Genomic DNA, 25,873 nt, shown 5'->3' on the forward strand with positions numbered 1-25,873 from the left:
GCTCACGCGTGGGTTCAGCGGTACCGGCGCCTCAAAAGCCCCAGCACCGTGTTCCTCCACAGAACCGAACTGAACTGAAACCGGGCTGGCGGAGTGGGGTAGAGCCCGGGGGAGAAGGGGTTCCCCCCAGTCAGGGTGGGAGGACAGCAGAAGGGCTGCAGGAAGCGCCCTTCTCCTGGGAGGATTCCGCGGGGTGTGGGGCCAGCACGCAGGGTTAAACCTGGCAGCTGATCCGCGGCCGGGCTGCCCCCTGCAAACGGGGACGAAAGAGACCCCGCTTCCCCACCCCAGGGAGCCGAGCCTGAGCTACCGACTCCCGGCTCTGCTCCGAGCCCTCCGCCCTTCTCACGCTACCCCAAGGACACAGCCCGGAGCCGACCCGCAGCGGGTCCCTCTTGCCCGCCGGGCCGTGCCCATCCGCCTGGGCCAAGCCCCGCCTTGGGGCGCTGCCCGCCTTCCGGGCCGGCGGGAGCCATGGGGCCCGGCCGGTGGGTGAGGGCGGCCCACACAGCCCTCAGCGGGGCCATAACGCTGGGGCTCTTCCTGCACCCCACAGGTGAGGCGGAGCCGCCGCGCCCCTCCCTCAGCCCCGGCCGGGGGGGCCGCTGGGGCCGGGACCGCCCCCGAGGAGAGGCGGCGAAGGCCTCGGCTGCGGGCGGTGCGGGTCCTGCGCCGGGGAAGCGGGGAAATGCCGGTCGTTCTCCCCCCTGCCCCGGCCTCGGGGCTCTCCGAGGTGCCCTGAGGGCTGCGGGGCGTTCGAGAGCCCCTTCTGTTGCTCCTTTCTCCCCTTCTCATCCTCCCGGCCTCTCCCTCTAGGCATGGGACCCCTTTATTAAAGGGAGGAGAATCCTATGCGCCTCACCAGGAATTGCTGCTCTCTCTTTTTTTGTTTGTTTTTTTATTTTTTGGGGGTGCATTTCAGACCTGCAGAAGCAAGAGGAGAGCGGAGAGCTGCTGCAGCCGCTGGGCTTCGTCCTGCTGGTGTTGTGCTCTGTCCTGCTGTACTTTAAGGTCTCTCTCATGGATCCAGGTTTTGTAAAGTCTGAAGAAGAAGAAAAGGTATATCACTTCATGAATGGAAGTGGTGGGGGTGTAAAATCTGTAGGGTTTTTGTTTATTTCCTCCCTCCTCCCCTTCCCCCCTCCCCACTCTGCTAGATGAGAAAAACCTGAAACAGTTTCTGTTGTGCTGTGCATAAACCTGCACAGAGCTTTGGAGATGAGGCAATGCAGTCCCCGATTCATATTCTGTAATTGCAGCAATTCACAGACATTATGTAGTTCTGTTACACCACACTCTTCTTGTAACCACATTGTGCTGTTTAAGTCTTGTCTTGGCTGCAGTACCCTATGGAATGTATACATGACCAGTATTACACTAACCATTCCTAAGTGGTACAAGTGCAAAAAAACCTGACTTGAATGGCAAGCTTGGAAGAAAGTGCTCTCTGCAGCTCTGTTTATTGAACTGCTTATAGGTTTGTTGCCCTCTCAGAGGACACATGCACAAACAAGTTACAGGGAGGTAAATGGAGAGGCAGCATTTCAGTGAGAGGTCATCTACACCATAGGACAAAAATATCAACATTAATCTAAACATTGGCTGTATTATGAACAAGAAGCACTGCTTATACTGGAAAGACAATGTTTGGAAGCAAAGACTAAGCTTGTTTATTTTTGCCCCAAAGCTTAGTGTTGGGATCAGTGTGGTATCTTAATTATTTCTATCTCTGTGCAAACATTCTTTTGATGGTTACAGAAGCCTGTTCTGTCCCACAGTACCTTAACTGTCTGCAGCTTCTGTAGGAATTCTAAGGAACTCTTTTGTTTAACCCTCCTAACGATAGAGATAACACTGTGTAACTGTTAAGTAAAAGGATCCAGACAGCTCAGCCACACCAAGACCACAGCACACAAAACCTCCTTAGTCACTCCCTTCTCTTTTTGTAGGCAGACAAGAGTGAAGAACAAAGCATGGTGATACCCCAGGCTCCAAGTCATATTAAGCTGAGGCGCTGTGGTTACTGCATGGTGAAGGTAGGCATTCACAATGCACTGAAGGAGAATGGGATGAACAATTTGCAAACTTACATTTTTTTGGCAATATCTTCACTCAGCTGCTGTTGGTGGTGGTGTTTCTGCTCTATCGTTGCCCTGCTCAGTGTTTTAGAGGCATGGCAGGTCTGTTTAATTCTGTCTTAGGGTCACCTTCCTGCTGAAAAACTCACAGAACTAGTGAGTACAAAGAGCAGATTGAATTCAGATGCAGTCCTGAAACTGAAAAGTGATCCAAATGAATTGTGTAACTAAAGGTGTAGAAGTGATGGCCATCAGCATGCATGCTGGTTTTCCAGGGCTGAAGCAAGCTCCTGCTGGCACACAGAAACAAGGGTCATCTTTTGCTGTGGGAACACTGTATTCTACATTCTCACTGCCATTCAGACCTTACAATATTGTCAAAAATGGTTATTTTGAAGAGAGAGACAGAAAGAAAAGTGGTTGAGCATGAGATAGACAAGAACTGCCAGTAGCTGTGAGCTTGTTTGGAGGTCTAAACCCAACAAAACGTTAATCTGACTCTTAAAAGATAACATGAAGGAAAAATTAGAACACTTAAATTAGCTCTGAAAACAATTTGCCTAAAGCATAGAAATGCCTGTTTGTAGAGTGATCCTTATCAGTTCAATAAAATCCAGCATTATCCCAACTTCCATAACCTTCCCTATCCTGAAAAATATCAGCTGCTTGCCAAAGGGGAAGCTGGCAAAGCAAGTATATATCCTTCAGGGAACAAATCCTAGGAAGCACACTTGTACTGCTTTCCTCAGCCAGATCTTTCATCTTCTCTATTCCTGGTACTTGAGCTGCTTTCTAGGCAAGTGTCTTATATTCACCCAGTAGAGATACTTCCCTCCTCTGTGTATTCCCCTAAAGACAATCCCTCCCTGCATGTTTTCTTTAATAGCTGTGGCCCTAGGTTCTTACCTCAACACTGCTCATGCTTTCCTGAATAGAACAGGCTGGCTTTGCACACTGGACTTCCTATAAATAGGCAGATAATAAAGTGTACAGATAGAAATAGTGTGTGAGAGCAATTTAATTTGGATGTCACTTTTTTGGGAATTGTGATTCCCCTTTAGCAACGTTTATGTTGGGCTATTATCTCAAAAGTGACTGTAGGACAGCACTGCTGTGGAGGAAGACAAATTGGCATTATCTCCTTCCAAAGAGGGAGATGAACTACTGAGTTGAACCAGTGGACTATTTCTGGTGGTTTTTTCTTTCTTTGCAGCAGCCAATGCGAGCCAAGCACTGCCAGCTGTGCCAGCACTGCGTGCGGCGCTACGACCACCACTGTCCCTGGATTGAGAACTGTGTAGGAGAGAGGAATCACCCCCTCTTCATAGTCTACCTGAGTGTGCAGCTTCTAGTTCTGCTGTGGGGAGGTCAAGTTGCTTGGTAAGGCAACTTACCTGGAGGCAGCACTTTGACTTCTGAGATTGCTGGGAGTTCTGGTGCTCCTAGAGGCCCACTGTTTCTGTAGAACATAGTAGTGGGTTTGGCTTTCTGTCTTCACCCTCTTTTGCAGCATGGAGATCACCTCTTTCAAGCCCTGTAATCTGCTGAGGGACAACACAGCTGATCAGTAGTTGAACAGAATCTCGTAACTTAGGTTTCATTGTTCAGCTTTGTTTTAAGCTTATACTAACAGAATTAAGAGCAGTAAAAAAGCTGGTTTTGCTTCCGTTACTGGAATATGATCTTTGTTTACAGATCTAAGTACTGGAAATACTGGTTTCAGCTGTATGACTGCTCAGGAGAGAAGTTAACTGAAGAGGTTTCTTTCTCAGCTGTCAGAGGAATCAGCATCTTTTCAGCTTCTTAGAACCTAAGTCACTAAGTCACTACTGGTGCAGTCTCTTAAGAGGTTACAGTGTATGAACTCAATGCAGTACATGATTATCAGAATTTCACTAGTTATGAATCACTTAAATGTGTCCAGCATGGACATTAGAAAGAATTTCTTTACTGAGAGGGTGATCAAGCATTGGAATGGGCTGCCCAGGGAAGGGGTGGATTCTCCATCCCTGGAGATATTTCAAAAGAGCCTGGATGTGGCACTCAGTGCCATGGGCTGGGAACCACGGGGGGAGTGGAGCAAGGGTTGGACTTGATGAGCTCTGAGGTCCCTTCCAACCCAGCCCATTCTATGATTCTGACATAGAATCATAGCTTGGCTTATGTAACTAGTTCTACATCTTTAACCACTTAACTTATTTCTTCTTTCTGAATTGAAAGGTCAGGCCTCTCCTTTGAACAGTCCTGGGACTGGCTGCAGCACAACATCCTCCTGCTCATATCCTTCTTTCTGATAGTCATATTCACCACTGTGGTCCTGCTGCTGCTGCTTTCACACCTCTACCTGATCTCCTGCAACACCACCACCTGGGAGTTCATGTCACATCACCGCATCTCCTACCTGAGACACTCAGACTTGGAGAATCCCTTCGACCAAGGGGTACTCCTCAACCTCTGGAGATTTTTCTGTTCATGCCACCTCACTGCATGGGAGAAAATCTACTATCACAGGAGCAATGAGCCTGTCTAGTCCCAGTGGTACCTACCTGGTAGAGTGCCAATGCAGCTGCAGGTGTTGGGTGAAGCTTTCCTGATGCCTTTGCTGCTGTTGCCTTGCATGGAACTTGAGTACACCATGAACTATGCAACCTGTTCAATACCTGCTCATCCTGCAAATTACACTTTAAGGATAGTAAGGGTTATTTTTTTATATATCAGTATCACTGTTAAAGGGGATACACTGGTTCTGGGAAGGACAGCAGAGCTGATTTCTGGACTGAGCAGAGTTCTCTTTCCAGATTCACTTCCTTTGCTGACTGAATCCACATCTCTCCTGAAAAGATGCAAGAGGACTGTGAGCATCCATGTTTGCTTCTGTTCCCCAAAGTTTCCCTCTCCTTTTGCTGCTAGGAAACAGGAGCTATTACAGCCAGAATCAATATCATTCCTGTGGCCTTTCTTCAACATAGTTCTCACTGCAAGAACCAGGGTGCCTTTAGTCAGTCGTGTTGGACATGTACTAGAAGTATTAGAGTAAATATTTGGACAGTCAAATGCAAACTTCATTTTGATCACACGCCTCAACTTAATGCTTTTTACTGAGATTTGAGGCTTAATAGTATTAATGTGGATGAGAAACAGGCACCAAATTCAGCTTATGAGATAATTAACTTCTATTTTGTGGTGCCCTGACCAGCTTCCTAACCATTTTTTCTGTGAGTTGATAGTGCTGTTAACAGTTCATAGACCATTTCAAGTGAAGTCAGCAAAGAATGATACCATCCACTTTTTCTTTGGACAGAAAAGAAATATTTGCCTCCTGAATTATTTTTGTGGATAACTTCATGCTCTGGCCTTTCTTATGGATTCTGGGGAGAGAACAAGCAGCAGAGCATGGTACTTCCTGCCTAGAGCAAGTAACACTGTTGATAATACTACTACCTCAGCATCCTAGGAACATTTTAAATAAAAAAAATACAAGGTTCCAGCACAAGAGGAAAGATTATAGGTCCTGTTGTTTTCATTGGAAGTGGAGGGTGCTGATAGCTTTCTAGATAGTGGCAACCTTACTTGTTTTCCTTTGTAATAAAAGGTCAGGTTTCCCCTAGGAACCAAAAAGAAACTTGGTATGACCAAAATTAGCTTTAAAAGCAGAAGAGGCTGTAATATGAATTTCAGTCCTAACCTTTTCTGTTTTTTTAAAAAAAACAAACCTTAAAAACAGCACCACAGACAAACCTTAGTTAAAAACCTTAGTTAAACCTTGTCTTAATTGTGTTGGCTCAGGAATTAACACCAGCTCAGGAGCACATCTGGCAAGCTGGCAGGATGAAAGCACAGTGCAGTTGTGAATGCAGCACTATAGTCCAGAAACAGTTTAAAAACAGCAGAAGGATCCCATTTTTGAACAATTACAGTAATCTGTGCCCAGCTTGTTTTTGATCAAGGTAGAAACTCCTACTAGAGGTATATCAGAACACTAAGAATTGCTTTCATAATACTGCTGTACCATTCAGAAAGGGTTCTGCAGTTGTGTCAGTATGGCTCATCTGCCACACAGCAATTTCTGGTCCTTCACCTATCAGCCAAATAAAAATTTGTCAGCAGGTACAACTCAAAACACACAGTTTTGCTCTGTTTGGCAGTTTTTGGGGTTTTTTTTAATGCACTGGGATGGTAATTTACAGCCTTTTTAATTTACTACAAACTATAAATTAAATAAATATACCTTTTATGCTTTCTTGGTCTTTTGTCTTCAAACCCAAGTTCTATGTTTCCCCTGTGCTAACAATCCAGGGTGCTACCTACTACTTTACAGAGGCCCTGACCTTTAGAAAAGTCACAAATCACACAGCAAGCCAACCATTACCATCCAAACAAGGGTGAGGAAAATGTGCATCCTGCTTTAAATGGGCCATTGGGCTGGGAGGCAGAGCAGGATGTTGAAAGGATATTTGTATGCAGGAATTTTCAGAAGCACTTGTACTTGGCTCTGAATTATTTCTGGTTTGCACAAACAGAGCTCTTACCCCTCTGCTTTCTGAAGCACTGAGACCAGCCTGGATTTAATAATGACTCATTAGCTGCACCTGAACTTTATCTCCAGCTGCAGCACAATCAAATTAGTTCAACTTCTGTATTCCTCTGTTGAAGATAAAATGAAAGAGTAATAGCTGTGCATCCCTGTCAGTGTGATACCTTTTCTTTTTTTACCCAACAAGCAAACATTATGAATTTTTAAAAAAATCTTAAAGTAAAATGACAAAATAAGTTGCCAGGCAAACAAAATCACCTTTAACTGACTGATTTTCCAATACTAACACTGTCAACATTTATCTGTCACCCAAAAGATGCAGGGTATAGACACTGATAAAATCTGTGGAGACTCAGCTTGACTCCAACCATTTGTATGTGCCAGCTGATGACACCAAGCAATATGCACAGAGACAACTTGAGTAAGAGGAATAAAGGAAAATATTACTACTGACATTTACACAGAAAAATAAAGTCCTGCCTGTAGAGCAAGATATGGTTAGCCTTAATATGAAACATTCAGTTAACACCAAGCAGATGAAAAGCTGAAATTTCATTATAAGAAAAGATATCTTTATTGTAAAAAAAAAAAAAAATTACAAAAAATAACATGTGCAAAGCAGTGGCTTTTTTATATAATTAAAACCAGTAAGACTTAGCATCCTCAAAGAAGTAGAAAGAGACTCATTTTCCTTAAGATACACCACTTGGATCATTATCAAACCTAAAATTATCTTGGTTGTATTAAAATCCATTCCTTCTCTGGAATACATAATTATAAGTCAGAATGGGCATAAAATCTTTATAAAGATGGAATGCTGCATGGCTTTTTCTAAAAAAATAGGTGAGAAGTGGTCATTCCCCATACTACTATTCACCTTTAAAAAGCTGTGCTACTTACTTGGGTGTTTTGCAAAGAATAACCTGGGTTGCAGAGATGATTTGACTTCACTACATCCTGTCCATCTCAAATCCCAAATTTCCATGACAGCAGATGATACATTCAGTCAAACATTAATTATTCCTTAAAGATAACTGACATCCAGCAGCCCTCCAACGAGACTGAAAAAACCACAGTAGGTTAAATCACCTTTCAAGGCACCCAGTCCTGGGGTCATCAGCACCACCAGTTCCAGGAATTCTGTTGACTTTTCCATTGCTCAGGCCAAGTCCTCTCTGCAGGCTCACAAGGTGGTAAGAATCTGTTCATGTTTCTTACAGCACAGGAATCAAACATCCAAAAGGTGTCTGGAGACAAAGTCAAAGTCCTTGAAGACCGTCTGCTCCTTGCGGGTGAGCAGAGCAGCCTCCTCAGGAGGAGTGAGGATTGGCTTTTGTGAAGTAAACTCCTCATCAAAGTTGCTCACATCAGTTGGATCTCTTAAAGTGGGCACAAAAGGGGGCTTCAGAGTCCTGGCAAGCAATGCACCCCAGTCAATTCCCTGTAAGAAAAAGAAGCCAATGAGCCAGATGGACATTTATGAAGGTAATTTATGAAAAATGAAAGTAAGAGGGAGGATTGCAGCCTCCCTTCCAGATCATTTGCACATGTCTTATTTCTAATAATTAGAAAAAACAAGAGTACTGAAAACCCAAACCACCAAAAGCAAAATGCACAGCCAGTGCAGGCCTGGCAGTACAAAGATCCCATACAGTCAAAGTACAAAGATCCCATACAGTCAAAGGCTGCTCTTCAAAACATCAGGAAACAAGGCTACAGCTCAAATGATATTTAGGAGAGGCAGAACTAAAGCCCAGCTGAGACCAGGTGGATCTGTGGACTTGGCAGCAATTTCTGCTGACATCCAAGTTCTTTTCTTACTCCCCCGAAAAGCCAGCCAGGGGCTACAAGGCTAATAACTACTGACAGATGGGTAATGACAAGGAGCAACAGTAACACTTTTGCCTTGAACAAACTATACCCTTGACCCAAAGAAAACCTGGCTTTAACCTCATTTTCTCTTAGGATTCAAGTGCATCCTGCAAATGAAGATGCCATCAAATAGACTGACTGGCAGTCACTGTCATCACTTGACAGCATCTTTGACTGCTGCAGTTTGATTTTAAAAAGTGTAGTTGTTGATGGCCCCAAAGTATTTGTATACAGAAGCAGCACAAACTGGCTCTGAAGAGTTACAGATCCCAGAAAACACACTTGAGAGATTAATTTCAAACATAAATTGAAACACAAATTTCTGAATAGAGCAATGAGGTGTAACAGAAGCTGTCACTAAGATCTCACTGACAACTAATGGAAATCTCTCTCTCTACCAACAGAAAACAAATCACTCTAGGCTCAAACATAAGAGATGAGGGGGAGGGATAACATGAATTTTTACCTTAAAAAAGGGCTGAATTTTTATCTCTTCTGCATCTTTTTCTCCTGCTCCCAGTCTACGCTCTGGACATTTCCGAAGAAGCTAAAGGAAATATCAATTCAAAATTAAACAGCTGGGAAAAGAATGGGCAGAAATCATGTTCCAGAGAGAAAAACAGAAAGATATGGAGTGACCCCTCCGTGTTTTCTCATTTTCATTCTGCAGCAAGGTCATCATCTGCTGGTAATAGCTTAGACCTAGTTCCTTGTAAACAACTTGTCAACATGGGTAACACACCTGCTATAAACTGCATGAAGCATCTCATCTTAATTGTGAACCCATGGCTACTGGGTCAACCACTGAATCAATGAAGGACTCTGGCACTTCCTGCCCTTGAATCATCATTTCTCCTTTTCAGAGTTAGCAGCAACAGACCTCAGCAAAAAGCCTCCATAGTCATCCCCAGACAGAGGGATGACATTTAGGTAAAGAGAAGGGAAGGAAAAATATGTGTAAAATTTTACATTTTTCCTTAGTCTGTGTGGGCAGCTCCACAGATTACTCACACAAATGCTATCCAGTCCTAACAGAGTCCCTCTGGACCCACTTACAGTGTAAATGTAAATTCTTCAGGCTCCTGGAGACCCATCAAGCCCATTACCTTCCGGATTATAGAAAGTGCCTCAGATGAAAGGAATCGTGGATACCGGACTTCATCGTTGACAATACTGTCAAAGACTTCTTCCTCATCATCTCCAGGGAATGGTGACTGCAATTGTGAGATTTTATTATTTAATCCACATAGCACCCATTCCTCACTATCAAGCAGGGATGGGAATAGCAGGGAGGCATATGGATTTATTGTTTGGCAAGCTCTACGAATGAGAAAAATGTAATTTAAGTACTAAAATAGTTGGCTACATTCAACAAAATTTTATTTTGGGTGGTTGAGTACTACTCTTCCCAAAGGGAGAGAGGGAGGTTCTGTTAGAGAAAGGTGGTGGCCTTACCTCACCAACAAGCATCTCATAAATGAGCACACCCAGTCCCCACCAGTCCACTGCCCGAGTGTATGAGATGTCTGTCAGGACTTCAGGAGCCAGAAATTCAGGGGTACCACAGAAGGTGTTTGTACGGTCTCCAAAACCTATTCCTGTAGGAAAAGAAGACTTCCTAAACATCCACTACTAAATGGATAATACAGGGTTGTTAACTAGGCAAGGGCTCTCATCAGTGCTTGGTAAATCCCAAGTATGAAGTATGAAACCTGAAGCCTCTAAAAACTCCAAATAAGAATATACAAGTAATACTTGAATAGAGAGCAAAACAAAGGAAATTGCTTATAGATTTCCTGTAGATTTCATTGCTGAAATACATATTTAGTAGTCCCATATTCTGGTTCCTTTGAGCAAACAAGCACATTGTAAACTCATCCATAAGTTTCCAGAAGATTAAAGGACAAAGTACTCTTTCCAAGTTCACCATAGCCAGACAGGTGAAGGTTTTTTGTTTTTTGCTAGTTGGGGGTTTGGGGGTTTATTTTTAAAATAGGGATGAATAACTACTACACACAACCACCTGCATTTGTGAACAGATTACTAACCCCAATACTAAACTGATTCAGCTTCAAAGTCACTCACCTTCCTTACACAATCCAAAATCTGCAATCTTCACAAATCCTTCAGCATCTAAAAGGAGATTATCCAACTTCAGGTCCCTGTAGGCAAAGGAGAGGAAAGAGAATGGTGGAGTCTGAGGATTCTCATTCAACATCTTGTTTGCAAGAGGAAGAAGCTGAATGTTAAATAAAGAGAAGCAAATCTAAACAGAACAGAATCTGCATTTGGTTTAAATAATGTATTATTTGGAAGATACCCCTAAACTTATTGGTATTTTCCTTTCAATGAAAAGCTCATAAAGCAATGTGGAGCTAGGTGGGGCTTATTCATCTGGAAAAGAGCATCCCACAACAGCATGAAAAATTCTTGAATATCACAGTAAAAAAGAAAGCAGTGACTTACAGGTGCCCCCTCAGATGTATTGACATGTCCCAGAGGATTAATCACCTGCAGCATGTCAGATGAATAGCTGCTACATGACTTTACTTACTCTAAGCACAAAGAACATGCTGCTAATAACAGGTGATGAGGAAAATAAAGACAGACAGAAGGACTGGAAATCCCAGCAAGACTGAGAGCATATAGCTAGAGGAAAAAAATTCAAGTTGCTGAACTGTCTTATATTTGATTCTTTGCTGCATTTTACCTATAAACAATTTTCTTCTCATGCAAAAACTGGAGCCCCAAGACCACGCAGGCTGTATAAAACCTAAAAGAGAGAAATAGTTACAGGAAATATAAGAATCAAGATTAAAATTTTATAGTGTCTAGAAACTAGACCAATTCTAATTCTAACTCACTGTGCCACGTGCTCTGGAAAGACATCTTCATGTATGCGCATCATCAGGTCACCACCCGGGGTATATTCCATCACAAAGCAAGCATGATGAGGGGTCTGGAAACATGCAAACATGTTCACAAGGAATGGATGATCAGAAGAATTGACCACTTCAAATATTCTCTTCTCACAGTGCAAGCTGCCAGGATTCAAAGAACAAAACTGTCAGTGTTAAACTTGGTGTTAAAACTCCGCAGAAATCTTGTTTTGAGGAAGACAGATGTAAAAGAAAATGCTTACATCTTAAGTTAGTGAAATAAAAGGTGAGGGCTAGTAAAATATTTATCTTACACACTTCCAAACCTTGAGTTTTAAAGTGTTCTTCAGCCATTATTCCACCAGAAGTAAGAAAGCATCACTGTAACATGTTTCCTTATTTCTGATTTTATTTACCCAAGACTTAAGGTCACATTTAACCTTAACAGTACCATGACCAGAACACATCATACCTACTAACATCTGATTACAGGTGTGTTCCTGTAGCCTCTGGCAATAGTACCATCTCTAAATAAAGCTCACCTATCAATTTCATCTCTCCTAATAATATCTTTTTTCTTCAAGGCTTTGATAGCATACAGCTTCCCTGTTGCCTTGTACTGGGCCAGCAGTACCTGAAAGACAACAAAAAAGACAACAAAAAAAGCTACACCTCAACCAAATTTGTTATTTCTTTATTGGATGACTTTGACTCCCATGGACACAAACCATATCCATCCACTCCAGACACTCATTCTCAAAACCAAGCTCAGGGAACTCTGGAAACTGAGCAGGTTTTTTCTGCTCCTTGTGCTGCTGCATCATTCCAGAAGGATGTCAGTGCCAGTTATATTCTTTCCACAAACAGCAGTATCACAGCTGGCCCAGAGCTTTATCAGCACCTCAGAGCTCTCACAGCAAGCAACTATGCACACAGGGCTTGGGAATGGAGCTATTACACTAGTGATCACAGAAATAATGAAAGGAATGGTAATGGTGTGCTTTATGAAATGATTTAGCACTCCCAGGATGGTTTCCTCCAGGCTTAGAAGCCACAAATCTTTAGGAGTTTTGAGTTTTAACAACAGTTATCAGCTGTTTGTGTGGTTGGGCTGGGATTGTTTGCTACATCTGCATTGCAACACATCTCTTCCATCCTCAAACGTTTCTATCCAGACTCCCATCTTGAGTCCTACTGCCCTCCTCCCACAGACTGCAGATTTCCATGGTACCTTCCCAAAGTGGCCACGTCCCAGCATAGCAATGCAGTGAAAATCCTCAAGCTGAACTGTCCTTTTCCTGCAGACATCCAAAGAAGAATTGCTGAGACAATACCCAAAAGATGCATAAAGAGATAACAAAGGAGTGTGTGTGTGTGTTTGCTCCAGGGGAAGCTCTGTATAGCAAAGGGGAAAGCAAACAGCTGTGTCAGCCACTCCTCCACTAAGCAGAGATGCAGAAAACAGGCTTGCTGCTGTTCTGCCCCTGAAGAAGGGAGCAGGTAACCATAAGGTGAGGAAACTGCTTCCAGTGGCAGCACTGTGACTTCCATCTGTATGGGAATCAGAAGCAACAATTCTGACTCTCTGAGGCTTGCTCTCTCTGTTGCTTTGCCTAACAGGTTTACTTCCCCTCCACCCCATCCTTGCATAACAAAATTTAGTTGTGCCTACAGTCCTTTCAGCAGGCTCAACAGTAACTGTGTTAAGCACAGATGAACATTTTTATATCGAGGGCTATGGCAGGACAAGGGCAGAAGGAGAAGTTCTCCAACAGGAGTTGGAAATGAAACATGGTGAGACAACAGATGTAACATGTTTCTGGGAAAAAAGTAGCTGACTAAACAGAGGCAACAGAATGTTGTGTCGACCACAAGGTGTTACCAAGGAAACCCATGCTGTAGAATTGGTTAGGAAGAAAAAAATTTAAAAAAAATTTAAAAAAAAGAAAAAAAGAAAAGAAAAATTAAAAAATCAGCCCACACCCTAAATGTCCAGGATCATCTTTAAAAGGCAGTAGACACTCCATATGCCTCCAAATGAAATGAAGGGCTAAGTACCAAGTCATGAAGGACTTAATTCCCTCCTCCGAGAAGCACTGAGCACTAGGAGTCTGCTGCTAAGAAACCAAGGCAGACCTTGAGCAGAATTTTAGACTGCATGCTCAAAAATTTCAGCCCATTGTGTCTTTAATCTGTGACCCAGGACAGCCCATAGTTACCTTGGAGATGCTGGGATTGGAAATTCTGTAATAGCAGACCTGCAAGACTTCTCCTCAACATGCAGCCTCTTTAGACACTAGGAACAGAATGAAAATTATAGTTTCATCCTCTGGAATCACAAAGTCAGACCTGAATAACCCACATCCAGCTTTTCTCCTCTGTCATAACCCACCATAACCACAGACAAGTTCCTGCAGTTGATCATTGTCTCTGCTTGGAGGGAAGCAGCATGAAAATATGTGATCACACAAAACTTAGATTCCCATGTACAATATTATTTTGATAGAGTCAAACCCTTTAAAATAAACACTTTTAGTCTAGGAGAAAATAATTCTTTTCTAGAGAAAGAGGTATCTTGTATCCCAGGCAGAGTCAAAATGACCAAAGAATGCAGTTTCTTCTATCATCAAAGCCAAATGAAAAAGGTAAGATGTGGTAGAACACAGGGTGTTAACCATTACACTACAAAAAAAAAAAAATATCCTGCTCCTTCTTGTTGGAAAAGCAGAACTGTTCTTGGTTTTCCCCAGTTTCTTCAATGACAAAGAACTTCATCTGGTCCTAAAAAAGCCTACTAACCCTCTTTCCCTGCTCTCTCTCTGAAATCATTTGTTCTACACTCTTCCTCTCAACTCCCTCCATGCTGACCTGCCTCCCACCTTCCTTATGTAAGAAAAGCAGCTCAACATTAAAAATAAAAAAAGAGGTGCAACACTTCTGTAAAGACCTCACATCAACAAGAGCTCACTGCATTCTGTATCCCCAGAGATCAGCCAACTGACAAAACACTGCCTGCCTCAAGTCCAGTTCATTTCTCCAGTAATAAACAATTAAGAAGAACAAGGCCTTGAAAGACAACCAACAACAGAGAAAATTCTCCCTGTCACCCAGATGTTTACCGGAGAATCAGCAGGAGATGGTGTTGACTCTTTGGAGTTGGCCATCAGAAACAGGCGTGGGGGCTTGGGTGGGGCTTCATCAGCAAATGTAAGCTTAGCCACAGGAAAGTCACTGCATTTGTAAGAAAAAATTGAAGATTTTCTTAGGGCAGAATGCTGAACACAGACACCTTTGTATCACCTTTGCTGCATAAGGTTCAGACCAGCACTGTACAACAGAACTGCCTGATTCACACCACAAGTCTGTGAAGTATCAAGGAATGAAAAGGAGAAATTAAGTTGGTGATGGTTGGACTTGCATTCCAGCACTCTGAATATGACTTACCCACTCAGTTTGGACATTGAATAAACATGACTTTGTGGGGGAACTGGAGAGAATCCTGTCTGAATGGGATCATGAAGTGGAGGACTCAGAGTGCTCAAGGAACTACATGGAGGGAGGAAACTCATCATCAGGCGACCCCAGGCAGCAACATTTATGTTCATCTGAGGAGCTCGGAGAAATTCTTTCCCTGGAGGAGTCAAAGCATCAGTGAGATTACAGCAAACAATATACAACCATATAATATCATAACAATCCTCAAGCAGCAATTGCATAAAACACTAAATATTTATTTTATTCTGTCAGGTTTTCTTCTGTTTCAACGCTGCATTTTAATCACGCAGACTGTTAACACAAAATTTCCAAAGACATCTTTAAAAAAGTAAAACATTTGGGATGTTTTCATTATTTTTTCTCATTCCCTAAACTATTAATCTGAGATGCCAGCTCCAGAGACCTGACAGACAGTCAGTAGCCTGTTCTACAGTCTTGTAGACTACAGTCTTGTACAGACTACAGTCTTGTACAATTCAGAATTTTCCATAAAACCTTCCAATATCCACTCATCTCTTAACAGCACTGCTGGTTAAGCTAGAACAGCTTGAGTCCTGGATCTTCCTGAGGAGTCTACTAAATAACTAATTAGATCTCTACAACAATGCTAATTGTGAAGAGAAACACCACAACAATATCACAACATTACACACTAGGCTGCAGCCAGGCTGCTTGCACTTCTTGTGACTGAAGAAACTTTTACATTCTAATGAAGCCAACCTACTTACACAGCAATTAGCAAACATTTCCATGTCTGACAAATTGAATGGGATAGGATGCATGCCAGGCTGCCTCTGCAAACCACTGCCCTCACCTACACACACAGGATGAAAGGAAAGAGGCAGCTCTCCAGCAGCTCACCTTTCTGCTTGGGGAAAATGCGTTTCTGTCGCTGCAGTTTTGGCTTTCTCTCAATGACAGGATTACAGAACATCACCTGCCAGAGAAGCAAAGGGGATTTGTCAAGATAATTCAGTTACACTCTGAACACAAACTTGCACGTGTTCTCCCATCAAGTTCTCCAGTTGTATCTGTCAGGTAAGTTAGGAGTCACTCCTGCAGACTCCAGACCACACTACTCCAGCCTCAGCCTCTAAACACTTGTTACTTCAGCTGTGGTTTTAGATGTTGAAATTTTCTGCTACTTGAAATGCAGAAAAAAAGCCCCAGTTTACAGCTAATTCATATTCCAAATGAAATTAATCTAACTGATAAAACCAAACATAATGAACACAGCCATTTGTAGCTTAAAAAAAAAATAAATAGAAGTCCATGGCACAGATGTAAACACACACACAAAAAAGAAAACAAAAAACTCCAGCCCAACTACCCCGCAACAAGAACAAGAAAACAAAAAAAAACCCAACAAAAACCCAAACAACCCTACTTTCCACCCCAACAAAACAAAGCCACAGAAAACCCCAAGAAGGTATGGAGAAGGGAAATTTGGGTACTTGAGGTCAAGATCCTGCTTTTTTAAAGGTGATCACAGGAACTTTCATCACAAAACAGAGGCAAATGTTCTGTGGCTTTTAAGGGATTATCTGGATGATCTCTTCATTGATGGTACTTCAAACTATTATTAGCCTCAGAAAGATGATAAAATAAGCATACCCAGAGGGAATGCCTCTGATCATACAGTCTCTGTGATTCAATTCTGACCATTAAGCCATATGTTTAATTAAAGTGTCAACTTTATGACTCATAATGAAAGCAAATAAAAATGAAAGGATTCACAGCACACACACATATAATTGCTGTGGAGCTGCTGAAGAGTCACTTCAGGCTATGGCATGTGTACATCTATTATATCATGTTGTTCCTTATTCTGATAAATGATATTGATGTAACCCTTCTAGGGTAGTGCTCCTTCCTCACCTTGTATCATGAGTTGAACAAGTGCTTTCAGGGCAGGCACCCTAAACAGAGGGAGTTCTCTGAGAAAGAAACAAAGCTGACATTTATACCTCTGCAAAAAGCATTCCTTGTGGTTCAAGTGAGAGGCACATCCCATGACGTTCATTATCAAGGAAATCATCCAATCGTAAAAACTTCACAGCACAAAGTTCTCTCCAGTCTCTCCAATAAATTGCAATTTCTAGCTCCCGAGACTGTTGGGATGGGAAAGGGGAAAAAAAAAAAAGCAGAGGAGTTATGTACTGCCCCCCACTCTCTGGAAACAAGGCACACAGATCCTGTAAAAATCCAGTAAACTAAACAGTATGCATAAGAAATTTCCATAATCCTTCTGTTTCCCACTTTCTCTGGTGTTTTCAGATGATCTCAGCCACAGATTCTCTTGGGGACTGCTGTCTTGGCTCCCCATTTCAGAAACCCCTGTGAAAGCCACATTGCTGGTAAGATGAAATAAAACTGCTCAGATAAGGAGAGAAGGACAACAGATGCTGTTCAAGCTGAAACACTGCCAGAGCTGCACTGCCTCCAGGGGAAGACTAAGATAACTGGAACAGAAAAGGACATGGGGACAGCAGCAACACACAGCTAAGCCAAGTAGAATGGCAGTTAAACAAGCAAATTAGGTAAAGTGGAATGGAAAAACAAATACAACACCAGGGAATCTAGGACAGACTTACCCGGTCCAGCTCAATGACAAAGCTCTGATCCCATGCCTGGTTGTTAACTGGTCCCCAATTTGTTTGGCCAACCACTTTATTGTCCACTTTGAGCACAGCAAGGACCTCATCTGAACAAAGGAGCAAACACAGATTCTAATCTCTTACCAAACCAAAATGTCTCATGCTGAAGGTGAACATCCCAATAAAACATAATTTTGAGAACTAGGAAGACAAGGTGTAATGCAATTAATTCTCTCTCTGTTTTGAAGAAACCAGGTTTTGTATAATTACCTCCACACCAGGCTAATCTAGTACCCAGATAAGAAGACCCCATGCCACCCAGGATTCATCAAGAAACCCCATACTCACTGCAGGGCTCCTCATTCCTCAGGTACTTCCCTGCAACACCACGGCCGTGGATTCCCAGGCCAACCCGTGCTCGGGAAAGAGCCCTCAGGTCACTTGGGCTGCCAGAGATGGGAGAAGAACTCGTCATTCGGGAACGTCCTGGAACATTTTCCAATAGGTCCTGACAACCCATCAGTCTCACTTCCAATGTTCCTGAGGGAATTTAGGAGAGTAAAGAATATTATTATGGAATAGATGAAGTGATTACATTCAGCTCGTTCTCACAGGGATCCAAGAATTTCTCGGATTCAGTGGTTTCTTGGTTAAGAGCTCAAATCTGCCCCAGAGTAATAGACTGCAAATCCATATGATCAGAAAGCTCTGGCTGGCCTAAAAGAAGTCAGTCAGTTTCCTAGAAAATCCACAGAAAGTCCATATAAGAACAGGCATCACAACTATGAGAAGAAATCAATTAATTGTTCCCTCTGTTCTCATAACAACATGCCATGCAGGATTTACACACCTGTAAGGGCTGTAGGTTTGATGACTGAAGTGGATTGGATGCTGCCATGCTGAGCTCCCAAGGAGGAAGTATTTACTAGTTCCTGCTTGATGAGTGCTCTTTTTGGGTGATCAGGAGAAAGCTCACTAAGCTGATGTTCCAAAGACAAGCGCAGCAGGTCAATCTTCTGGGAAGACTCCTGCAAACGACTCTGAGCCTAACAATAGGAAGTAGAACAGAAAGCAGATAAAAATTTTCAATGTACAGCCTCAGTCCAGGTACTACTAATCCTGTATGAACCATCAGAGTAAGCGTCAAAAAAAGACCAGTTAACATCTTACTAAAAAAGGGAACAAGAGGAAATAGTATCCCATAGATCCTGACCACCCCATCAATATCATTTCTGACATTCCTAAGGAATGATATCCCTGGAAGGGAAAGTGATCTCAACCTGTCTGTCCTCACAGAGAGGCAGGATTTTCCCAAATTAATAACTCTTGGTTATCTCTACCCATTCATACTAAATCACTAATACTGGGGCATGAAACAACACTCCAAGAAGGCCTGAAGAAGTGCTTACCTCAGCCAAGAACTTGCGATCCTGCACCCGGCTCCCTCCTAGGATCTTCAGCACATTTTTTGCCCCCTCAGCTACAGCAGCTTCAATACGAAGGTGATGTCTCAGCTCCTCAATCCTCAGCTCCAAAGCACTGATGGTGGTCCCCATCCTCACTGAGTGTTTTAGAGATAAAATATGATGAGGATGAAAACTGGAGGAGTACTCTGGATCTTGGGGCTCTGGGCACATCTGCTCTGGGCTGCATATCAGTTAGTTAAAAACACTTTACCTGCTGGATCCACTGGATCTTCCATCCCTCCTGCTGACTGGGAGACTTTCACTATGTGCATGCGGATTATTTCAATCTTTGTCTTGCTGTCCTGAAGCATCTGCTGAGCTGTAGCCAGCAGCTTCCTCTCCTGCACAAAAGAAAGCGTGAGCAGAGAGAGCCACACTCACTAAAAATGGATTATGGCAATGTGCTCACAAACAAGGTTAAGGTGGTACTGGCAGGAAGGGTCATAAATGATCCTGAAATGGCAGAAATAAGCAGTTATGTAAAGGAAACATTGCTAAAGATCAAGGACTTTGACATCACCATCTCCATTTGGGGAGGGAAAGGACAGGTCAAGGACATGTCCAGTTAATACCAAATCTTGCAGTCACGGAGACTTGTGGTTCACTGGTTAATTGTGCTGACACTGTTTTGTGAGCAGAGGTTTTGAACAAATCAAAACATCACAACCCTCTACACTGTTAGTTTTACAGAATTAAGCTTTATATTAAGCTTGGATTTTTTTAAAATTATCCCTTGACTTCTAAATACCACTATGCCAAACTCACAAAGTGGGATAAATATGAAACCAGTAAACCTTGGAAATTTTTTCTAACATGAAGAGATACCACATGCTGTGCTCTGTCCTAAATAACCTAGTGGTATCAAAACATCACACCAACTCAGTGTACAACACCAGCACTTCTTAAACTTTCTTTCTTCAAGTCAGTGACTGAATGTACCTCTTATATTACCCTCACTACCTTCCCAGGCTTTCAAGTTTCCCTGGAGATAGCACTTCTACCATGCCATTGCCTATGAGATACTTTTCTCTTGCTCAAATCTGCCTCTAGAGTCACTGAGGACTGAAGTTAAATGCATTAAGACCTGTGTTGGTATTTAACCAGCTAAGATAAGCATCTAGACTGAAAGTAGAGTTTGTAGCTGGTAGGGAGAGGCAGATCTCTCCACAGGGACATTCAGCTGTTTAATAATGGTAACACAAGCTTTGCTACAGGTACCCAGCACCTTTCACTGAGATTTACATGTCTGAGTTAAACAACCTCATTCCCAACTCTATCATTAATATCACTGAGCAACATTCAAGAGTCAAAGCATAATTAACATCTGTCATGTAAGAACTGCCAGAAAGGATCAAAACTGCTAGACTATGTTGGTCTGTCTGGTCTAATAACTCCTCCCTAGCAGTGATCACCACCAGATGCTTCAGAAAAAAGCATGGGCAGCCACACCATGGGTCCAAGTGGAGCAAACTTTCAGAAAAGCCTTTTCCTAACATTTGGTAATTATCAATTGGCTTAAGTTCTTGACAAATGAAATATGCACCATCCAATTTCTTGATGATTCTTGCTAAACTCCTGAAATCTGTAACATGCAAGTCTGACACATAATCAGAGTGCTGCTTGTCCCATGCTGTCACTATGCTGGGCACCAAAATGCAGCACTAGGATTCAGCCAAGCCAGCTTTGCAAATGAATTGCTCCCACACACCAATTACCAGAGAGGTTTTGTGTATAGAACTGAAATACAAATTTTGACCCAGGAATCCATTTTCTGAAATTGTTGCTTCTTCCTGCTTACCTTGGATGTTGAATACATTTGGATCATGTTCTCAGCTCCTTGTTTCACTTTCATTTCAACATGCAGCTGCTTTTTCAGAGCTTCAACCTTTCTTGCCATGGGGTCTGGGTTTCTGTCCCAGAGACAAGGATCTGGAGATGCAGATCCATCTGCACAAACAGTACAATCAATACAATTAGTCAACTTTTCTTGGGTCATTTCACTGTGTTATAGATGGGTGACTATAGAAGAAGATCAGGCTAGAAAACAAGGTACAATAAGGTCTTGTCTGCAAAACTGACTGCAAAATACTCAAGCTCATATCATGTAAATTTGTCTTAGTTTGTCAATTAACCCATCCAAGCAAGCATTATTCCAACTCTATACTCATGTAAGAAACTTGAGTGTTCAACCAGAAACTCTACTGCCCATGCCCAGCACATGCCTCTGGTTTCCTCCTACACTGATTTCATGTTCCCTCCTCTATTGTCCTATTCTCAGCTTTTTTACTGCACAGATAATTTCATCAGCTAAATACCAACAGAAGAAACTCCTACTGCTTGTGAGCCCTCATCAGAAAAACATATTGATTCAATATATATGAATATTGGAGTACTATAATAAATTTTCCTGTCAATCATGACCCAGGACCTACCTGTCTTACTCTCCTCTTTGTCTGTTATTACAATCCTTGCATTAAGCTCCTGAAGATCCCAGTGCAGTTGCTCCAATTTTCTGTTGGAAGATTTCAGCACATGCTCTATATGAACAAGATTCTTTCTGTCTGTTGTTGCTTTGCGCAGGTTTTCTGCTCCCTCTTTAATCTTCAGTTCTTTCTGTATAGCACGGCGAAGTAGTTCCTTCTCACCCTCCAGTTTTTGCTGGAAACTTGGATCCATTAAGTTCACACCACTGCCCAGCTGCAAGAGGCAGCTGCCCTGCAATCAAGCAGCATTGGGCAAAAAGATTTCAGAGATAACAGAGTTCAGCCATTTTTATGATCTAGCAATACCCTCACAAAACTCCATTCCTTCATTCATTTAGAACCTGGCTCACACAAATCCTGAAGCCAGGCTTTTCACCAAATTTTCAGGAAGACCAGACCAACCTTTAAATTGCAGAGGACAGAACACAATTTGATCTCAACAAGCCTAATTTGGGTTTAAGCCATAATTGAGAAAAACCTTCAGCTTACTCATGTCCTTGTTATTTAATGTCTACACACATCTTTGTTTGCCAGTTATCAAAGCCAAACAAACATTTGCCCTTGTTCTGATCAACATTAGATTTTACAAGTGTGATGATGCAGATTTTTATCTGACTATGTCTCAATGCTGACTGTTCAAAGACAAAGCTGAACCCATTAGAGCTTTTTTAGGAGCTCCACTACACAAACCAACTTAATGTCACATAGCACATCAGTGACTAAAGACAGAACTCAGAAATACCAACTTGCTTTCACACTCTTTCATCAGTTGACCATATTTCCAATAATAAACCACACTGGTTTTGTGTTACTTAAAAAGCATGCTATGCATCCAAAGCCTATGCCACTCACACAAAAATAATTATTTATTCATATTAATATATTTTGTTATGCACTTCAAAGACCCAACCAAACATCCTCATGCAGTTTTTCCTATGGTTTCAGTCTAATAGCAAAATAAAGATGAAGGAAAAAAAAAAAATCTATTTTAGAATTGGCCTAAAACCAAGTTGGGTCTGCAAGAGATACACAATAGCCAAAATAGGAGTTTTTCAGACTGGTAACAAAACAAAAAGGTTCAGATTAACATCCTGATTCCAGGAAGTTCTCGCCCAATTAGTAAAGCCAGGAACTAAGCCAGAGCTTTGAAAAACATCCAGAGTTTTGTGAGGAAGAACTTGAATCATGGAGTTCCTGAGTCACAGGCAACCTTTACCAGCTCTAAGTTGGAAAATCAGAAAGCTCTTTATCCAGTCTGTAGCAAGTGACTAAAAGGAGGTTGCTGGTTGCAGTTCTCATTTAGATAATTGGAAAAAGCATGCAGATTTATTTTCTATCCAAACTAGGTAAATGACTGCAAGCAAACCACCCCCTGGATCTGCCCAGAGAAAAGGAATGAGTACTGGTGCAAAAGTAATACCAAGGGTGCTGAATGCAGACAACTGGGTATTGATTCAGAGAACAGATACAGTCTGGGCAGTTCTGAAGTCAATGTTCCTCCCCATAACTCTCTGCCAGAAGCCAGTCTGAATACCAGTTATTGCACCATGTGAATTTTGTGTATTATATTTAGAATGTAAGCATGATGTATTCTACTGGATCCTTCTTCCCCTCCATGGATCAGAGTGCCACAACATTGCCACTGTTTGCACCAGGAAAATAAAACATTCTATTATTGAGGAGGACAGGAAAGCTGAATTTGCATTCGGGTTTTGCATTCTGACCCAGGAATTTCAGAGGAGTGCCGGGACACTGCCACAGCCCATGCTGCAGCTGTTCTTGGGTTCCCAAGGGAAGGTCAGTCCTTCAGGGTCTGTCTCCAACACAATCCTAAAAACACGCTGCAGAGAAATACCCACACTAGCTGAAATTAGCTCACTTTTGATACTTGCAATGGAGCTGCCAAAACTCATCCAGGGCTTCTGCTAAACTCTGTGGTACAAAAGTATCCAGGATGCTTCCCAGGGAGCATAAACTTTCAGCAGTATCAAAGTTCCACTCAGTCCTTTGCATTGCAGCCCAGGCAGATTCCCTCCCCTCGGTTATGCCCAGCCTGAAAATGAGCTTCACCTGCACGAAGCCCAGAGCAGACCTGACCCTTGCAACTCTCACCAGGGGCACAGAAATTGATTCACAATCTGATTTTTAGCGATGAAGAGATCACTCTCCCTCCTCCCCGCCATCCTGCAAACCACACGCGTGGATGTTTAAAAATCACATCTTTCACTGCAGATTCATGTTGTAGGGACAAGACCCCCGTGTCTGACAGACAGACACATTTTTCTCTTTATGAGAAAAAGCCACCGCAAACTTCAGGAAAAGGCAACTGCAACCCTGTCTGGAGACAAACCCCGTGGGGAGCAACGAGCCCTGGAGGCACCGGGATGGCGAGAGCCCGGCCTGGCCACGGCTCTTTGTGCCACTCTCTCCATCCCTTCTTCTTCCGATTAGGCTTGAAACGCCTCAAGGAAAGAAGGCAGGGCACCTCTCCCACTCCGGGAGCTTATTCCAGAGAGGAATGTTTTTCCCAGCCCTCCTCTAGCTCCCCACTGCCAGCTCCGGAGGCCGCCTCGTTTCCCACTCCCTTCGATGCTGAGGGGGGGGATTTCCACAGCGGGCACCAACTTGGCCCGGACTCCATTTCCTTGAGGCGAGAAGGGACGTTTTTAGGGGATCCCACCTGCTTCGCACAGCCTCGCACAGCTCCCCGGGGCGCGGCCACCGCGGGAGGCGGAGGAGGCAGCGGGAAGCTCCGCTCCCTCAGGAGGAAAGCCGAGGGCTTCGGCGGAGCAGAACTGTGCTTTCCCGGGGGGAGGATGGAGGGGCCCTCTCCACCCATTGGGGGCCCCTACGACTCAGATGGGGCCGCCCGGGAGGGGGAAGCCCCGCTCGCCTGAGGCGAGGCTCTCCCCGCCCGCCACTCCGCCGCCCCTCCGAGCCCTCAGCGCGGCGCTCACCTGCGGGGTCCCCGCCGCCATTGCTCCGTACGGCACCGCCAACAACCGGCACTTTTTTCAAACTTCAGCCTCCCCGGGAAGCGGCCGTGCCGCCGCCAGCGCCCTCTCGTGGGGTGCGGACCCGGGAGAACAGCCGCCGGGCGGCCCTCCGGGAGCGGGGAGCCTCCCCTTCCCCACCCGCCGGCCCGACCTTGCCCTGCCCCGCCCTGCCCTGCCCCGCCCTGCTCTGCCCCGCCGGGTCCTCTGCAGCCGAGGCTCCCGCCCCTGTCAGGAGGTGGTCCCGGTGCCTTCTCCCGCCCTCAGGGGAACGCGCAGCCGAGACCGGGGGGACAAATCCCGCAGCGCGCCCGGGATGGCGGCGGGAAGGAGAGAGGCGCGACAGGCCGGACGCTGAGGAGACTGAGGTACCTCCCGCTTCCCTCCGCGTCGGGCTGCAGGGGAGAGGAGAGACTTGAGGGGGTCAGTGTCCTTTGTAGGCACAAAAAATGGCGGGTTCGTGCCAAAGGGACGGTACGGAGGCAGTAACAGGTCTCTTTGACTCGGGTCCCGCTTGGTTCCTTCTTTGGGTGCTGAGAGGAAAAATCCCTGCGGCTGGGCCCGGTTTGCTGTGCAGAGTCCAGCAGGTGGTTTCCAATTTTAGTTCTAACCCGCGGTTGTTTGTAGGGGAATGAGCAAACTGCAACTCTCCTTTGGGTAGGATGCTTCACGGGAAAGGGGGTGATGCCTGTTTCCAGTGCTGGTTTTTGAATCACTTTTTCCTCTACAGAACTGTACCTCTATGTGTAGGATCTGGGGCTTCGGCTAAACTTTTTGAGTGAAAAAATGACCCACATGCATTGGCCAAGGCTGGAAGTAATCACACAGCTACCAGGAGTGAAAAACCACCATGCTGTTGTACTGCCATACAGAACTGATGTCACTGTGTCATAGCCCCCGTGTTTAAAACAAGTGAAAAAGATATTTATTGCTTTCAGGGGGTAAAGAATCCCTCCTCAGCTGTATTGCATAATATAATTATTGCAGTAATGTGCTTTTTTCGGTCCTGAAGCAATAAACAACTTTGAGTCAGAAGAGATCTGGAGGTGATAGTATTCCCACATACAAATTTAGAAATATATTAATAACCAGAAATGTTTTCCTTTCACTTAATTAGAAGAGTTTTTCTACCATAAGCATTTTGTAAATGATCTGCAACTCAACAATTAGTGAAAGCAAATCACCACAAAAATGTGAAATTTTGGTCTAGCTTAACTGTGTTGAATGAATAAATCCTTAAACTTACTTTGAACACACTCCTGTTGTTAATAAAGCAAGTGTATTAGATTAATATAAACCCTTCTGGAACCTGCTGCTATCTGTAACATGGTCCAGGCTCTGTTCAGTGTTTAAGAGGTGATTTTAATTAGACTCTTCAGTCAATGGAAGTACTAGAAAGGGAAAAGTCCAACTCATAGGTGTAGATGGAGTTGTGGAGGAGCAGGGACACCCCAGGATCTTCAGGGGACAAAGTTT

The 25,873-nt window shown here is 43.6% G+C and overlaps 2 protein-coding genes across 3 annotated transcripts; one reads left to right on the top strand and one right to left on the bottom strand.

Annotated features, from left to right (window-relative positions):
* The first annotated feature begins 302 nt into the window (after positions 1–302).
* ZDHHC12 (zinc finger DHHC-type palmitoyltransferase 12) lies at positions 303–6,318 on the top strand. Of its 2 annotated transcripts, none has more exons than XM_071765780.1 (5): positions 303–556; positions 923–1,059; positions 1,950–2,036; positions 3,292–3,458; positions 4,299–6,318. In XM_071765780.1, the coding sequence occupies exons 1-5, from the start codon at positions 475–477 to the stop codon at positions 4,606–4,608; spliced, it is 783 nt and encodes a 260-aa protein (XP_071621881.1). In that variant the 5' UTR covers positions 303–474; the 3' UTR covers positions 4,609–6,318. The 2 variants fall into 2 exon arrangements, with proteins under 2 accessions (XP_071621881.1, XP_071621879.1); XM_071765778.1 differs by having other exon boundaries at positions 416–556; positions 3,295–3,458; positions 4,299–4,752.
* An 844-nt stretch (positions 6,319–7,162) lies between these two features.
* On the bottom strand, positions 7,163–24,564 carry PKN3 (protein kinase N3). The gene is made up of 22 exons (XM_071765751.1): positions 24,362–24,564; positions 21,354–21,636; positions 20,720–20,868; positions 19,133–19,262; positions 18,865–19,016; positions 18,306–18,501; positions 17,804–17,995; positions 17,453–17,562; positions 16,826–16,969; positions 15,720–15,795; positions 14,808–14,994; positions 14,483–14,594; positions 13,583–13,659; positions 12,595–12,661; positions 11,906–11,997; positions 11,349–11,525; positions 11,195–11,257; positions 10,570–10,646; positions 9,940–10,082; positions 9,591–9,698; positions 8,951–9,031; positions 7,163–8,053 (listed from the first exon to the last, which is right to left on the bottom strand). The coding sequence occupies exons 1-22, from the start codon at positions 24,380–24,382 to the stop codon at positions 7,841–7,843; spliced, it is 2,850 nt and encodes a 949-aa protein (XP_071621852.1). The 5' UTR covers positions 24,383–24,564; the 3' UTR covers positions 7,163–7,840.
* Positions 24,565–25,873: the final 1,309 nt, after the last annotated feature.

This window comes from Heliangelus exortis, chromosome 22 (genome assembly GCF_036169615.1).
Source record: "Heliangelus exortis chromosome 22, bHelExo1.hap1, whole genome shotgun sequence".
In the NCBI taxonomy this organism is placed as follows: domain Eukaryota; kingdom Metazoa; phylum Chordata; class Aves; order Apodiformes; family Trochilidae; genus Heliangelus; species Heliangelus exortis.